Source organism: Dreissena polymorpha, chromosome 15 (genome assembly GCF_020536995.1).
Source record: "Dreissena polymorpha isolate Duluth1 chromosome 15, UMN_Dpol_1.0, whole genome shotgun sequence".
Lineage (NCBI taxonomy): Eukaryota > Metazoa > Mollusca > Bivalvia > Myida > Dreissenidae > Dreissena > Dreissena polymorpha.
The window spans coordinates 17,651,446-17,669,544 of record NC_068369.1 but is presented as its reverse complement, the minus strand read 5'-3'; the positions used below and the strand labels follow the sequence as shown (position 1 = coordinate 17,669,544).

Below are 18,099 nucleotides of genomic sequence, written 5' to 3'. Positions count from 1 at the left end.
CTGTACCATGCATGAAATGCACACTTTCCACGAGGATTATGAACATTGAAGTTTTCATCTCCGAAGTAACTGTCAACGATTTTACACATAACGGACCGATTAGTGTGCTAGCCAGTGAAATTATCGATGGATGTAGACACGGGGTTATTCACGCATGACTAATACACAACCGCGCGAATTTTCGCTGCTTGGGGTCATACTCTGATACTAGTCGGATGACACGCAATAAACTGGTCCTGACCGGTTTAGAGACAGTGAATGGTTTTCACACCTACTCGAGATAAGAATGTAATTAGGGTAGATCTATGTTAGCATGTGCACTGTGTAATCGATTTCATGACATGGGAATTTTAGCACACAGAATCGGACCGACTGTTTGGGATTTTCAATCGGTCTTTCACGACCCCAATCGGTCTAGGACCGACAAAACCGAAAAAAATATGATCCCTGATATATATATATATATACATTCAACATCAATAGCACTTTCCCACAATATAGCACCAACAAATCAGATGCTTATATGTATTTACACGATGAGCTATCTTTCTTGCCAAAAAAATAAATAAGTGTACTTTTGTTCAAATACACCTATTGTAGCCATTTGCTTAATGGCTACAATTCTGAAATGTCAACTTAGACACTTTATCTCACATGTACATGTAAATACTATGAAAAGAACATACATGTGTAGTAAGGTAGCTTGGGCTATTGTCTGTTTTTTACGCACCAATACACAATTTTAGTCACTTCAACCAAATTTAATAGCAACCTTAAATAGTCATATTGACAAAAAGCAAATTTATTTCGTAAAAACTAACACAATTATAAGTTCAAGCTATTTAATTTATAATTTAAATTTTGAAAATAGAAACTAGCAATTTGTTAAAGAACTACTTATTTTGGTGCTTCTCCTGCAGTATCATACAGGAAACAGAAGCTTGGCTCATTGCTTGAAGCAGTGGCTTGAAAAATTGAATTCGATCTTCTATTCTCAGATATTTTAAAGAGGTGATGAACCAAGAAAATGGGTAAGAATTTCCAAAAAATTCTTTGTACTAGCTTCTTCAACCATTGGTTCAAGTGTCAAAAGGCATCTTTATTTCCTTTTTCTCCTCCTTTTGTTGAATGGTCTCTGTCAACTTCCGCTCTGTCAGCTTCCCATCCGGTGCAAAGTCCACACAGATTTTTTTGCCGGCAAGTGTAGTGTTGTGTAGCCTAACTCCAAGCTAAAGACATATTTAGAAATGGTTGAAAGTATTTTCTGTTCAGTGAGATGCATACTGTAGAGAATTGTTATGAGCAGGGAGCTTGTTAAACCTTTGCATGCTGGGTAATTTGTCTTCTGCTAAAATGTCGTCTGCTGAATTTCTAAAATTAGCATTTTCTTCGATTTTTTTCAAAGAATACTATAAGAATAGCAAACAGTTTGGATCCTGATGAGACGCCACGTTCTGTGGCGTCTCATCAGGATCCAAACTGTTTGCAAAGGCCTTCAAAATTCGGTTCCCGCACTGAAAGGGTTAAACCGGTTATCAGTTATTTTGGTTACACAAAATTGTCATACACAATATTTTTCTTTTGGTAGATATTAGATCTTTAAATGTGATTGTGCTGTTTGTTGGATGATTAAGCCATTCTTAATTGTTTACTGAATATAATGAGTAGTTGGTGTTTTTAGAGAGATATCATAATGAAGGGTAATGACTTTGGTATCAAACTCACATCTTTGAATTACATGGTGAACAATACACATCAGAATACTGCAACTTTCTCAAGTGTTCTGGCTTTATATTTACTAAGCAAAAATTAAGATTTGTTATTTGTGTGGTCTGGTACCAAAATAATAATATTTATTCTATGACTTACAATACACATTGATATGAATGTAATTCACCCAAAGAAACTTCTAACCCAGCACTTACATTTATATAATTTCTAGGCAAGTTTTTTAAAATATTAGGAATATAAACTTACAAATCATATTTTAACATTTCGGTCCCTGGGTGCAAAAACGTACCATGTGACATTGAAATAAGAAGGCATGTGGTACTTTTTTGCACAAATGAGGCGATTTAATCTTAATCTAACAAGCAGAAAATCAGTACCTTTTCCTGCTTTCTCAGCAACTCATTGCCTGACAACAGAATTACACCATTATCTCATTGAGAACCCGTTATATAAGCTTAATGCTGATGGAATGTTCAGTCATACCCATATACAGGACCATTTAAGTTCCTGCAAACTACAAAGGGTTGAAGGTCGTGTCTTGGCAACCTTGTTAAACTCATAATAATATATATTATTATAATGTTTTGTTATTTTAGAAAAGGTAATTTTGATGGTAGTTTGTTATGCTTGATTTGATACTTGTGTAGTACATGTATTGCAAATGCAGTACGACCGTAATGTTTAACTACATGTGGGCTTTTACAATCAACCAGTCTGTCCATTGTATATGTCCTAATTTAAGAATAATATGCAAAGAAAATCAATATTGTGTTCACCCTTCCACTCGAACATTCAGCAGAATGAAACCACACCACATGTAGTTCAGAATTGTCAGACCATAATAATTTGATGAATTATTTTCTCGGAACTTTGTAGAAAATGTTCTTAAACAACAATTTGTGATGCTTCAACTTGATATATCGAGCCATTTTTGATAAATAGGAATTCAAAAAGTTTTGTGTTCAAATTGCCTTTCAGCATAAATAAGACACACTATAACAAGAGATGTGTTTGTCAGAAACACAATTCCCCCTACTGCGTCGCTTTAAAACCATGTATTTGACTTTTGACCTTGAAGGATCACCTTGACCTTTCACCACTCAAAATGTGCAGCTTCATGAGATACACATGCCTGCCAAATATGAAGTTGCTATCTTCAATATTGCAAAAGCTATTGCCAATGTTAAAAGTTTTCGGACGGCGCACAGACTGACAATCAGATGGACAGTTCAACAGTTACTGCTATATCTTGATGCCACCCTACTGGGGGCATAACAATGATTAAAGTAAATATGGTTACATCTGCAGATAAGATCATACCCTATGACTGATGGTGCTTTTAAACTCCACGTAGGCAAGGCCTTTTCCAAGGTCTGACCCTTTCTGTTTGGGGATTTTTACTGACTTCACTCCACCTGAAAAAAAAAGTTAGTAAAACATACATGCAACATGACTTGCAGTAAAGTTTGCCCTGCAACCTTGACTTCAGATCTCTTGTTTTGTAAAAGATATCTGGGTCATTCTTTTTCAAGACTAATCAGCAAGCTAATTTATATGATTGTGAGAATTCTCTAGATATTGAACTGACAATGTCATGATACAGTCTAAAGTGACCTTCAACCTGAGGATCTCAATTTTAATAGGTCTCTTACTTTTCACACAATTAACAACTATACTAAAAAGAATGATTATAGGTCAAAGCCTTCTCAAGTTAGTATGTGTTGATTTTTTTTCCTGTAACAAGCTTTTGAGACCATGACCTTTGACCCATTGACCTCAAAATCACCATGCATTATAGTATTATCCCAAAGAACAAGCATACCAATTAAGATAATTAGAGGTAAAATCATTTTAAAGATATCGTGAAGAACATAATTTCTTCATACAAGCTCTGATGACCTTGACCTTTGACCTTAAAATTAATACAGCTCTTCTCTTTTTCATATGTTACCAGTTACCACCATGCCAATTTTCATCAACCTAGGTCAAAGCATTCTCAATACATGTATACCTTTTGGAAATAAATTTACTGTGCGAGCTCAGTGACCTTTAGTGTTGACCTTAAACTCACTAGGTATACATTATAAATCCTTTCTTCCCTAGTAACCAGATACCGAGGGATTTAGCTAAAGAAGAATGGCAGAGAATGGGCATCCATTTTTATGCTCCAACATTTTCAAATACACATCTTTTTTTCCCATTGTTTAGCATTATTATGATATGTTATAGAAATACATTTAATGTGCAAGCTCAGTGATGGCCTTAAAATCACTAGGTACAATCCTTTACTCCCAAGTAACCAACATACCTAGGCATTTAGCTAATGGGGAATGGCAGGGAGGGGGTTCCATATTTATGCTCCAACCTTTTCAAATATGTGGCCTCCCAATTTCAATTTTAATCCCAATGGTTGGCAACATTTGAAAAAATATATTTTTCCCCCCATTTTTCATGTTTAAATGTTCTCGTTACAGTTTGTTTTTACTGTATTGAAACTTTCATAGCTTAATATGCAGTATTGTTTACATAAACATCAAACCATTCTCTACATTTCGCAAGAAAATTAATGGTTTACCAACAAGCCTTTCAACCAATTGGCCTACCCATCGAAGGACAAATGCAACTATATATACTGCCATTTAATTGAAGAGTTTATTAATAAATTTGAGTTAAGGTTTGATTCATCCGTAATGACTACCAAATAATCAATATTTTTTCACTAAAAAGAGTAAGCCGTGCATCATACATGAACGTGTATAATACCCAATCTATTACTGTAGTTAAAGACTTCTGGATCACCTGTTCTTTTGAAATGCTCCATCAATTGTTCTTTAGTAACCTCTTCTGGTAAATTTCCAACAACAAGCACAAGTTTCTTTGGAACAAAAGCACTGGTACTGTTCTCTAGTTTTTCCACAGCATCCACATACTGATATTTGGGCTTTTTGGCTGGCGGTCCGTTAGAATCGTCTGAGCTCTCAACTGTTGTATTGGAATATTTTGTTTTCTTACTAACAACACTCACAGCAATGTCATCTTTAATACCAATGTCATTGTTTTCAGACTTAGTCACTAAGGAAGCATTGGGTGATTTTTTGGAATGTGCATGATTTACTTGTTTCATTTTTGTCTTGGATGGCTTGGTGTCTGTTTTGATTGTTTTGGCAATCTCCTGTGATTTGACTGGCACATTGCTTGCAGCTATACGGGCTGAAAGAAAATATTATCAGCAGTCACAATCATAATTAACATTTGTTCAAATAAACATTGAAAAATTAGTTCTTTTTTGTTCATAAATAAGTCTTTGAAAAGCTGGTGACAACAAGTTTAACATGTCACTTTACTAGCCATTTGGAAATGCTGTTATATTTGCTTCTTAATTAAGAATAGACATGTGTAAGAAACAATGATTTCCCCACTATACATGTTAGGACTTAAATCCACTATATATAAATCCCTGGAAAACAAGAGATGTGTTCGTCAGAAACACAATGCCCCCTATTGCGTCACTTTGGAATAAAAAAAAAAAAATTGACCTTTGACCTTAAAGGATGACCTTGACCTTGAACTTCCACCACTCAAAATTTGCAGCTTCATGAGAACGCCCCTTTGAATTTAACTTTTTCTTTTAACCTTTGACCTTGAAGGATGACCTTGACCTTGAACTTACACCACTCAAAATGTGCAGCTTCATGAGATACACATGCATGCCAAATATCAAGTTGCTATCTTCAATTTTGAAAAAGTTATGGCCAATGTTAAAGTTTTCGACGGACAGACGCCATATATTTGACATTTGACCTTGAAGGATGACCTTGACCTTCACCTTTCATCACTCAAAATGTTCAGCTCCATGAGATACACATGCATGCCAAATATCAAGTTGCTATCTTCGATAGTGAAAAAGTTATGGCCAATGTTAAAGTTTTTGGACAGACGGACAGACGCCATATATTAGACATTTGACCTTGAAGGATGACCTTGACCTTCACCTTTCACCACTCAAAATGTGTAGCTCCGTGAGATACACATGCATGCCAAATATCCAGTTGCTATCTTCAATATTGAAAAAGTTATGGCCATTAAAGTTTTCGGACGGACGGACAGACTGACATACTGACTGACACACTGACGGACATTTCAACTGCTATATGCCACCCTACCGGGGGCATAAAAATAAAGAGGGCACTATACTATGTGATATAATTTAGGTTATTCAACTGTTTAAACAATATCAAGCAAGCAATTTAAAATGAGCTCAGTGCAAAATATATTGAGGACTTTTTTCAATCGAAAACCAAATGAGGGCCATAGTTCAGCCACAATTGCTCGCAGGATTCCTTTCATAACATTCATCTACACAATCATATCATTCAGCTATGATAGTTTGATCGAAATCTTAAAATTTTGGGGCTTATATTTTCTTAAGTTGAAAAACTGAAAAACAGCTTAATTTCTGCCCAAACTACTGTAGTACCAGCAAAAATGATTTCCTCTACAAGTACTATCTACATATCAAGGTGATTCAGTTTTAAAAATTAGAGAAATATCTATCCAGCCATTTCAGAAGGATTGAAACACAATCTATCTATTGGAACAACAGAACAAGGGCTATAACTCAGCAAAAACTGGTCACAACCAAAATTCCTTTCCTAACAATTATCTATGCATTAATGATAATCAAAGTGTGAACCTTTAAGCCCAATCTATGCAGCTGTTAAATAGGATTGAAAATCACAAGCTTCAAGACATAAATATGGATGGACATGTGCAATGCTTTATAACCACAGTATGTGGGAGCAGACAAGTGTCACTCAATGATATACCTCTTGTTAGTCTTTGTGCTTTACTATTTGTGAGAGGTTTCTGTTTGTCCTGAGCAACTTTTCCCATCTTGAGGAAGGTAAGGAAATCTACAAAACAAAAGTTTAACTTAAATTGCTGTTTATCATTGTATACAAAGTCGTTCTTTACATAAAGTAGTGTTTACCCTGAACACAATATCCTACATGCATTTCCAAACAAAGTTGAAATACAAAAATGTAAAAGGTGTTAAAAATAGTTGTTTGTTTCCAATAACCCGACCAACACTGCTATTTAGCAAGTTGAATTTATGCTTTCTATTCAATTATTCTAGACGTAATTTTCATTTTATTATTATGTTATACATACCGGTATGTGACAATAAACTACATTGCCTTTTTCAAAACTCAGACAATTTATTAAACAATGCTGGTGTTAAAACATTTCGAGCATGTCTCCTGAAGTGTGACCACCTTTACAATTATTAACCATATTAGATGATTGCTTGATAATGTGCTTTTTCAATCTTATAGGCTGACTGGTTAATGGTAGTAAAACTGACTTTTCCGACCATAGGCACTTGTCATTAGCTGCTACCCCCTCCCAAAACCCTCAAAACTGTCCATTTGTTAAGCACAATAACAAAACAAAAACATTAGTAGAAAAAATATTTTGTTTTCTTATGTATAAGTAACATTTTTTTAATTATTTTCAACTCACTTTTTTTGTTTTGTTATTATGTTTAACAAATGAACAATTTTGTTGTTTTGTGAAGAGAGTACATGTAGCAACTGGGGACAGAGTGGGGGACAGCTAATGCAGTGTCCCTGTGCTGCGACTAGATATTAATTGGTGAAAATTGACACACAGTTGCAAACTCTGAGTGCATTTATTTGCAAAGTACAACTAGGCAAGTGAAATTGATTTGGTCATAGAATGTAAACGTACATTCAGTGATTTTTTTTTGCTTTTATTTGTTACAGCCTGTGCCATTTGAATTGGGAAAATTAGCACGATAAACCGTGAAATTGGGAAAAATAGTGCAATAAACCATGAAATTGGGAAAAATTAAGCATTATAAATATTATTATAAGTAACAGAATTAATATTGTTTTTAAGAGCATGTTCAGAGGGTTTTCTAGCCATTTGGGGAAAAGGAGTCTGGTCAAATTGGGATTTTTTTTAATCAATTAAAGTGGCAAATTTGGGAATTATTTATGACAAAAAGGACTAAATTTAAAGTTATTTTTTTTGTAGGATGTTTAAAAAATAAAGTTGAGATCTAGAGTTAAGAAATCATAAGTTAGTCATAAGAGACTTCTTTCTTAAAAAAAAAAATAATTATATTTTTATTTTTTGGGGAAATTGGGCTTTTTTTGCGAAATTTTGGTAAGATTTTTTGGGAAAAAAATGGAATTTTGCAATTGGGAAGCAGCCGAAAATCGGTGGTAATTTGGAGCAAAAAAAATCACTGACATTTTACTGAGTCCCTAGTCGTGGTTGACAAAATAGTTCTGGCTACCATAACTTTAAATGTCGCTTTTTATGATTTTTGACAGGCGCGACTTTATAGTTATGGACCAACCCCATTAGGAAAGTCAACCAGAAATTCAGGAAAAGTGGACAGTTAACAAAGACCGGTCCAAAACAGCTTTTAAATGCAGATATTGGCCCAAATCAACCACTTGATCGGAAAGATTGAAATTTTTCACATTTAACTGATATATTCTTTCACAAAATTCATCATAAACATTTAAAATTTATCAATTCTGCTCTTACATATCGAGAAAAACAGCAATGTGACAGACTTTCTTGAAATGCGAATCTCCCGAGATTTCACGGTCATATTACGTTATTTCAATTTTTAGTAACATACCATTGTGCTCAAGTGTTTTCAAATTCAGAATGACATTTCCTGGTATTTTAGATTATTCTGGCTTGTTTTGTAAACCAATTGTAGTGTAAATACAAACTCTAAGTAAATTATATTTAAAACTACCTGATTCACACTGAAATCAGTCTTATAATCCACCAGACGTAAGTTGTTAATCACAAATAATAGATTAAAGAAAACGAAAGTTATGTTTACAATTTCAGCAAAAAATGTCAAGGTCGATCCGAAAGTATCCAAATGAAAACTCGTCACGTGAAAAAGCGACAATGGCGTCAAAATTGTAAATTTCAGACTGATGAGCGTTATTTTCATCTATTGTAAAATGCATTTGAAACATACGAACCTTAAAATATTCCCCGATGCAGTAATTTATATTCATTCACCAATATATGTAGAAATGTATCCAAGAAAATGAGCTTTCTTTGATTTATAGCGTGACATAAATATGTTACGATTCTGGTTGACTTTCGATACGGGGTTGGCCTCAGTGTACAGGTATGTCAATACTATTACTATATAAACTGTACGCTGAAGTTTCTTTACCTAGGTTGGCAACAATGGTTGCAGACAAGATTCATGAGGTTAACTAAAATAAAAAATAAATAAATAAAAGCTTAAATATAAAAGCTTCAAGTCTTATTTTGATGAAATCCAATAACCAGTCCGTTTAAGACTCTAGACAATCGGGTTATGGAGGTTTCGGTAAATGACAAGTTCGGTAAATTGATTTATATAGTAAAAGCCGTGGAGGTTTCGGTAAATTGATTTTATAGAGGAGGTATACCTACAACGAGGTGTTAATGACACCTATTATCGACTTACAATAACATTAGGGGCATTTATTTGCAAACTGTGGATTAATTTTGATGTACATTAATTGAGTTGTTTGGCACTAATTAATTTATCTGTTTAAATGTACGGACTTGATTTTATCAAATTAGAGATGTTTGCAAAGTGTTATTATTAATTATCCAGGCTTGCAACCTATTGATATTCTAATCGATGGAGGTAAATTATATATTAAAAGTTTATCTTTAGGTCATGATCGTTTTGCATTTTATATATGTTTTTAAACAATTAGCCTAGTTGATAAAAACCTTAATTAAAGCGTATCAGTTAAAAAAAATATAATAATGTGGCTCTTACAAGAGGTGGCCTCCACTTGGCAAGAGCTGGGCAACATATTCATTATGTTAGCAAACTACCTCATGTTTATATAATGGTTAAGTTTCGGTGGTTTAAAATACTAAGATCAAATATGTTTGTTTCTTATATAAATAAATTTCTTGCTTCTTTTTCCTACAATCAGGTCAGCACATAAGGTATTATTCTTAAAATAATCTAGATATGTATGTTTAGATCGTGAACATGCTTTAACACTGGTGGCCGAGTTTTTAAATCAGCATGCGGAAAATCTGAATGATAATAAATGTGTCGTATTAATATTGTAGTGTGTCAAAAATGTATCTTATTAATATGTGATTACTCCCTCATTATTGTTTTAAATGACATGAAATATTCAAATATATATATTGCATCCATGTTATACTTGTTGCTAAATAAAACGGATTACAAAGTAAATCAGTTATTATTTTTTATTGAACCGATTTATTTAGGCAAAAAATGATATCAGTTATTTTGGCCGTAAAACCCATTGTTCCGGTACAGTAGCCAGGTGCCTGTGTATTAAGTTGATAAGATAATGATCATCCCAGCAGCTTGCTATTACACAGTGTATTCATTCTGCTGGCGTTGTGTTAGATGTCATTTTTATCAGTTTTCAATTATGTGTATCTCTTCGCTTAACTCAACGTTCAATGGCACGCGCACTTAACATAATTATAAAACATAACGCGTATCATTATATTACTTTTTATTAATTATGTACACGTATTAAATTTTATATATTGTTTTTTTTCTTGTGTTTTTCTCAACCAGAAAGAAATAATAAAACATATAAATAAATATAAAATTCAACATGAAATCATTTTTATTAAATCATATTTTACAAGAAACTTTTTAAAATAGCATTAAACTTAATTGAAGAGCTTACATTGATTCTGCCATAAATCATTACTTCTTATTACTATTATGTTATTTAAATAAAAGCACCAATTAAAAAAACAACAGTATTGCCTTATTTAAATCGTAAAATTAACCAAAAATTTCCTAACAGAATTCGTTTTTCAGAGGTAGCTCATTCATTTCCCTTAATTCTTTACCTTAGGCATAGCATTAATTACTCAACTCAAAATTAATCCACAGTTTGCAAATAAATGCCTCTAATGTTATTGTAAGCCGATAATAGGTGTCATTAACACCTCGTTGTAGGTATACCTCCTCTATAAAATCAATTTACCGAAACCTCCACGGCTTTTACTATATAAATCAATTTACCGAACTTGTCATTTACCGAAACCTCCAGCACCTAGACAATCCATAGTAAAACAATCTCAATCTTAGTCATGAAGACTTTGCTGTGTCCGAAATTTTATAAATATTTCTTCAAAGCATTAAGGATAACGAAGCTCTATATTTATTGCAACCTTTAATTTTTTCTTGTTACGTTTTAAACCATCATGAACTGAACGAATTTTTGACTGACGTGGTGTACGTGATCTGCAGACAGTTGTTTCTTTTTCTTTGTACTATTTTCGGATAGTGCTATAATCTAATGTCATAAATATCGGAATGCAAAGGTTACATTCAACCTTATTTAGTTTTTGAAAAAAAAACACGAAAAGAAAACGACTGTTATTTCCTCTGTCGATAAATATGTATCCTAAAAAATATGCTGTTGTTTTATTTATTAATGTCAAGTCAAGTCAAGTAATATTTATTTATAAAGTCGGGTATATAAACATATTAACACAAGCTCTGAAGAGCTTTTAAAACCGACGTATAAACTCAACATTTACATGATAACACAATAGCACATACAGTATACAATTACATAACTTAAGACACATTATAAAAAAAGTTAAACATGACAAAATGAGCAATACATGGCTACCAATATTGGATAACGAAATCGATTATTTATCCAACCAATCAATCAATTAATTATTTAGATAATTAGACAATCAAACAATCATCCGAGCAATCTGCTAAAATTGAAGCTACTCGAGCACAGATATCTGTAGAAACAGATTATGAAACAGCATAGTTATTATATAGCATTAAAATAAATAAAATAAACTGACTAGAGTAATTAATCATGGATATTTAAATAGGTTTAGCACAATAAGGTTAAATATCACTAATTTCAATGGGTATTCTATAATATGAAAATAAAGCATTTAGACACAGATAGTATTTTATCATCCTCTGGAGATGGAGGAGGCTAAACTATAACAAGTTACATACATGCATATCACATTATGGCATAAGCTTGAAAGAACTTGATAAGAAATAAATTAAAATAAATAAAACAGAATATAGAACTAAAACCTAAAACTTTTGTGGTATCTGTTGATCTTGACCATGAAGGCCTAAAAGGAAATTAAATAAGACGCTGAAGATTGAAATAACCACAAAGTGTGATCAATAAAGAGATTTTAAAACACTTATCCCCCCAAAACAGATTTGGGGAAAGCTGATCAGCAGCTACCTCACAGGAAACTCAAATACATGGCATTGCAGCAGAGGATTGGCTACATAGCAGAAACATTGTCTACATACATAGAAACAGACATGCACAAACAGTCTCGCAGGAGAAAGCTAAATAGAGGGAAATCAAACATATGGATACAAGCAAGCAAATAGTAGCAAACTAAAGGCAAAACATATGGATACAAGCAAGCAAATAGTAGCAAACTAAAGGCAAACATATTGATACAAGCAAGCAAATGATAGCAAACTAAAAGCAAAACATTCGGATACGGCAAGCAAATAATAGTACCAAACTAAAGGCAAAACATATGGATACAAGCAAGCAAATAATAGCAAACTAATAGCAAGCTAAGGCAAAAAAAAACACAAAGTAAAGGGAACAAAATGAAAAGCATACAGAGGACAGGGTAACTTAATACTATATAGTGTTGTACCTGGCCAGCCAGCATGTCAGCGCTCCCTAATGGGCACACGCAGAACAGTTGCAATCGGGTCCATTCCATTGGTCGATCAGGGATTTGAACTGGTTATAAGACGAGCACTGTCTGAATGTGTCCGGCATAGAGTTTCACATACTGGCTGCAGAGTAACGGAAAGAGTTCCTGCCATACCTTTCAGTTCTAGGTCTAGGCAAATTTAACAAGATCATGTAAATAACTGGGTCCTTCTTTGTTTAATATTTTTAAGGTCTATAAAGCCACACTTCTCATTCTTCTAACTTTAAGAGATGGGAGCCCAGATAAAACGCTTGTAACGGTTGCTTGTTTTCTTGCAACTCAGTTTGATTTTCTACATAATTTAACTCTGACTTTTTATATATCGTTTGATGCCAATAATTATATTGTATTATTTTTTATGGATAATCCCAGTAAATCACATGTTGGGACACAACACAGATCTTTGCTGTACATGTGTATGTGCTACTATTTATAATACAGTTTATCTATTAACTTGATATCCAGATTGCAGATTAGTATTAATTATGTTACCTTATAAACACGGTACATCTCTGAAAACATTTATTTTAAGTAAATTGAACATTGAGAACAGTAATCAAAGAAAAAATGTTAACACATTAATTGTTGCTCCATCTTTTTTAATTATATTCTTATATAATAAGAAAAAAAACACAAAAAGTAAAACTGATTTGTACTAACCGAGTATTCACAACGGACCTTCCCTATCTATCCTCCTAAGAGCTTGTAAGCGATTTTTAAGATGGAAAATATGCTATCATTATAATAACTTTTGACATTTGGCGAAAGTTTTCTCTGTCTACCTCAATTCAAGATAACCATGCAAGTCACAATTAACTGAGTGTTTTTCTTGAATGCTTTCCTTACTTAGGTTTGTACACAATTTGCTTTTTTGAGCTACGTTCCTGACTGGCTCCTGCATAAAATGTTGGCTGATTTTTGCCCATTTGATTCTGCTATAGTCAGGGGCCGGTTTTGACAGGGCCCTGTTTTAAATGTTGCTGGATTTTGCATTTTTAGACCTTCTTCAGACTGCGACCGGCCGGTTTTTGAATGAACTCAAATTTGCTTGCTACCTTCCTAGTGATTTCATTTGTATGGGGATTCCAAAGATTCCCTCCCGTATGGCCATCGCTCCTATGAGGCGTGTTAGTATGGTACCGCACGAGGCCTCCTGTTACAGAGACGACTGCTGTTCTTTTACGGACCGTTGTGAATTGCCTTGCACACCGTATCTTGGGAAAGGAGAGCGTTTAATTCTGGTGTTGCGGGGATCGAATCTGCGATCCATGGATTTTGAAACAAGTGCGTTCTTTTCCTCGTCTGAATTGATTTATTATCAGCTAATTTTTACACATCGTCTTTTGCATGCTCTTCAACGTCTTGCATTGTGCTGTGATGCGATGCTGCGACAATTCCGGTTCTTTGATTTTTTCATGTGTGGATTATTTTTAATTTATTATTGGATTTTTTTCCAGATTTAAGCTGCTAAGCTACAACTTCAGGCTTCAGCACATATAGATTTATCTTAACTAGCCACCCTCTTCTGCAACTCACAGAGATTCCCAACCAACCTTGTTCGTACTTTAAATTTCTCACCCTCTTTCGCCAGGCTATTATCTCTGGCGCTTTTATTAGCATGCAGCTCAAGTGTTTAGGTAGGGGCTTCACTAAAGCTGCATACCAGGAAGCCAGACCACGCTTTTCCAAACCAGTAAACCGTACTTATGGAAATGATATATACTTCCAGTAAAATCAGCTTGGTTTTAAGTCCGTCTTTTCTGACAATTTTGGATGGGGACAGCATCTTCACAGTGCTTGAAGCAGCGTCTTCATTAAGGGTTTTGATTCTTGAACACACGGTTCGTGGAAATACATTTCAGTTGGTTAAAGTCGCGTTTTTTTAGGAAAGTGCGATAAATTTAATTAGTGTTATTTTATAACGAAGTTGGAATATATTATTATCATTCTTGGTTTGAATATATATATCCATTCCCAATAAAACAAAATAACAAACAAACCGCACATGATGGTATAGTAAACAGTTAATTAAACATAATTTATGTCAATTAATGCTATTAAATTGTGCTAAATTATTTTAATATGTGATAATAATTATTGAAAAGCTGTTATAAAAAGTTTAAAAACAAACATTCTGCAACTTTTAAGCATCTAACAATCGTTTTAACGATGTCATCTTGTTTCGTTTTACGGATGATCTTAAATCAGGATTGAATTCATTCGGTTTGCGTTAATTTGCATAATTTGCAGCGCACTTGCCTGTGCATTCTTTTATGTCCGCGCGCTATTATAATAAACAGCGGAAAACTTCAAAATCATTGGAGACCCCCATTCATTTCTTGACGCAGCTCCATTCAGTTCGCTCGTAAATTTTAGGATATCGTCGCTGGAAATTCAAATGGAATATATCTTGTATCACAAAAAATAATAGAAACGAGCATTTTGTATCTCGTTAAACCAGACCACATCTAGCTTCGAAACTTTGGCCATTGCTATAAGGAACACTGATTTGTATGTGTTAAGTTTATTTACGAATAATTCGTTGATTTATAGTGTTTATGGATTTGTAACGACCCTGATGAACCTTTCAATATACACAACAGAAGTCTCATATTGAATGATTCAACTATTTTCTCACTAATGCCGTAGTGTTTCAAGATTTAAAGACATTTGTCTTTTGTTTAAAGGTTCCATGAGCTATTTTCCAAATTTCATAAGTTCTAATACGTAAATTAACGAGAACAGAAACTTCAAAGTGGTGTATGCATTTAAATTTGGCAGCCAACTTCGGCGTCACAATCGATATAAGCCAGTGCCTGTACTAGTCACCGCCGGCTTTAACCTACACAAACGAATAATACAAATGTCAACATATTCTTAACACACGTTTAAACCCTTCTTAAGGTAAACAATGCCTACCCATGAACCAAACACACACTGAAGGAGTTCCATTGACTACCTGACTTATCACTGTGGATTTCTTGCATTATTGATATTAATGTTTCGTATTGGCCCAGATTTTTTATTAAAATCAAATTTTTACATATAATTGAAGTTCAGCATTAGTTAAAGGGACCTTTTCACGTTTTGTAAATTGACAAAATTGAACAAGTTTCAGATTCGCAAATTTTCGCTGTGATTATGATATTTGCGAGAAAACAGTAATACTGAACACTTACCATGCTCTGAAATAGCCATAATATGCATCTTTTGACGATATAAAAACCTGAAAATTATAAAGCGTTACACACGCAAAATGATTGAATAATTTGGAGAGTTATGTCTTTACCGTTGCATTTGGTGAAATTACGATGGTAGTTTATATTATGTTTTAAATACACAACTCACCGTAAGAGCACGGCCTGTCGATTGCTTTAAGTGTTAGACTTTTACTCTAAGGTCAGTGGTCCGAGCCCAGTTAAGGATTACTTTTTTCTTTTTCTAATTTTATTATTTTTTACTAGAGCTATTTAATTTTAAAGTTTACATTTTTCAATTTAAAGCAATTATAATGGCCATCTTGAAAATCTGCCAACATCTGTGAAAAGGTCCCTTTAAATGCGCATATATATATATTTTAAATCACAGCATGTGGTAATCGAATTGTATTCGAACGACCAGTGTCTTTAAATCACAAAACGACGCCGCATAAGAAGAATGTAGTTGAATTAATACATGCTTATATTTTTAAGTCAAACACCCAAACAATAAATACCGGTAGGATCGTTTTGCTGTATGTGTAACGAAATTTTTAAAGACATTTTAAACTACCTCGGTATTATATAATCACACATCCGAACTATACAGCATGTACTTGATAACAAATACAAATACGGCCCCCTGTAGGATAAAATTACCCTTCTGTGTTGTCGCGTACGTCGAAGTTTGACGCTTTAGTCAAGCCTCAGACGGTTGTAAACGTAATGATATTTGTAGAAATATGAATCTCATCGAACGGTAAACATGTGTTATTATATATACTGTAATTATGTAACTGTGATCCAATCATATAAATTCATACGCATTTGATTCAAATACACAATGAAAATATAATACAACATATAATACACAATTATAGAAAGTGATCATTCCTCGAAGGTGAATGTCAATAGAACGAATTAATACTGCACACGCATGCGTGTTAATAGCATTGCATCGGCGTTGAGCCGAAATAGAGCCAAGGGCTAACACTCAAAGTAAGTAATTTTGAGCGACTATACTATTTAGTTCCCTTTGTGAATACAACATCAACAACATTGAGTTGCAGGGAAATATCTTTTTCAACTGTTGAAAAACATTATTTTAGCTCGATTATATCAACAGCCCAATTTTTATTGATTCTTATCGAAACCGTGTCCTGTCAAGAACTAGTTATTGGTGTTTTTGGAGAAATTCCTGAAGTACTTACATAGCCCAAGATCGCCTGTGCGCAGACACCATGACTTTACGCTTCCTCAACAGCGACCTTGTCTTGAAATTAATAAAAAAATCACACATGCCTCGTTGTGATCGCTAACTAAGTACAAGTTAAACTTGATTTGTCAGAAAAACAAAACACATACATATATATTTTTTCTAGCGAACATAAAGCACACACACAAAGGTAGGGGCTGTGATATGTTGATGGCTGAGACACATTCCGTTTTAAAATTCTAAGGTCGTAGCGAGTGCTTGCTCTAGTGTTTACCATCTTACTAGTAAATAAACCAACGCATTCATTGACGAAAATGGTAGACGTTGCACATTTCTTTGTCCGATTTCGTGTATGTTATTTCCAAATTCTTGAGCGCGAGATTCGCCACAGTTTGTGGGACACAAGATGCCCATTGAAAAACGAGTGTTTAGTACAAAGGTTACTCTTGGAAAAGGATGTGATACAAAAAGTCCGGTACCGATTTTAAATTTGCAATTTAGGAATAATGAAACTCCCCAAAAAAATACCATGATAAATAAATAAATAACAAAATAAATAAATAATTAAATTATTGCAACCATCCACTAGTCTTGAATTTAAGGCAAGCGGCCAGTTGTTTGTACAAATAAACACACTACAGCGCGAGAACAAAAATTATAAAATAACTTTGATGGAACATGCGCCCGACTCGGATTGTTCTATGCAACCAGTAGGTTCACCTTTCCAAAGGCTTTCTCATATGTTTGTAATCGCCGTTTGTCTATGTAGGACACCAGTTCACCATGTTGACAATAGGCGCGTTGCAGTACAACATGCCCTGTGGGGGAGATACCGTGTTTCCAGCTAAAAGCGATATGTTAAGACGTGTTACGAGCATGTAAAGGGTTCACTGTTAACTCGAGACCTCGGCGAGGAACACTTTTGTAAAACTTTTGAATGGCGTTGTCGAGCAAATCGCGTTTGACAACATGAGTCATTTGACATTTAACTAGTCAGTGATTTACCAACGTTCATTATATACGTTTGATGATTTTATATTTTAACTACACCACAACCCGTATAACAGATTTTTAAAAAAACGTTATATGAAAGCCTCATTGATTTGAAAATAATTATTGAACCGCAGTTTTTTTTAAAGTCTCTATAAC

General features: G+C 33.9%; 1 protein-coding gene across 5 annotated transcripts; it reads right to left on the bottom strand.

Moving 5' to 3' along the window:
- Positions 1 to 456: 456 nt before the first annotated feature.
- On the bottom strand, positions 457 to 12,605 carry LOC127860486 (uncharacterized). Of its 5 annotated transcripts, XM_052398584.1 has the most exons (6): positions 10,857 to 10,897; positions 8,972 to 9,103; positions 6,558 to 6,644; positions 4,531 to 4,941; positions 3,052 to 3,146; positions 457 to 1,229 (listed from the first exon to the last, which is right to left on the bottom strand). In XM_052398584.1, the coding sequence occupies exons 3-6, from the start codon at positions 6,622 to 6,624 to the stop codon at positions 1,080 to 1,082; spliced, it is 723 nt and encodes a 240-aa protein (XP_052254544.1). In that variant the 5' UTR covers positions 6,625 to 6,644; positions 8,972 to 9,103; positions 10,857 to 10,897; the 3' UTR covers positions 457 to 1,079. The 5 variants fall into 5 exon arrangements, with proteins under 5 accessions (XP_052254544.1, XP_052254545.1, XP_052254542.1 ...); XM_052398585.1 differs by lacking the exons at positions 8,972 to 9,103; positions 10,857 to 10,897 and adding an exon at positions 12,475 to 12,605; XM_052398582.1 differs by lacking the exons at positions 8,972 to 9,103; positions 10,857 to 10,897 and adding an exon at positions 10,975 to 11,113.
- Between the last annotated feature and the right edge of the window lie 5,494 nt (positions 12,606 to 18,099).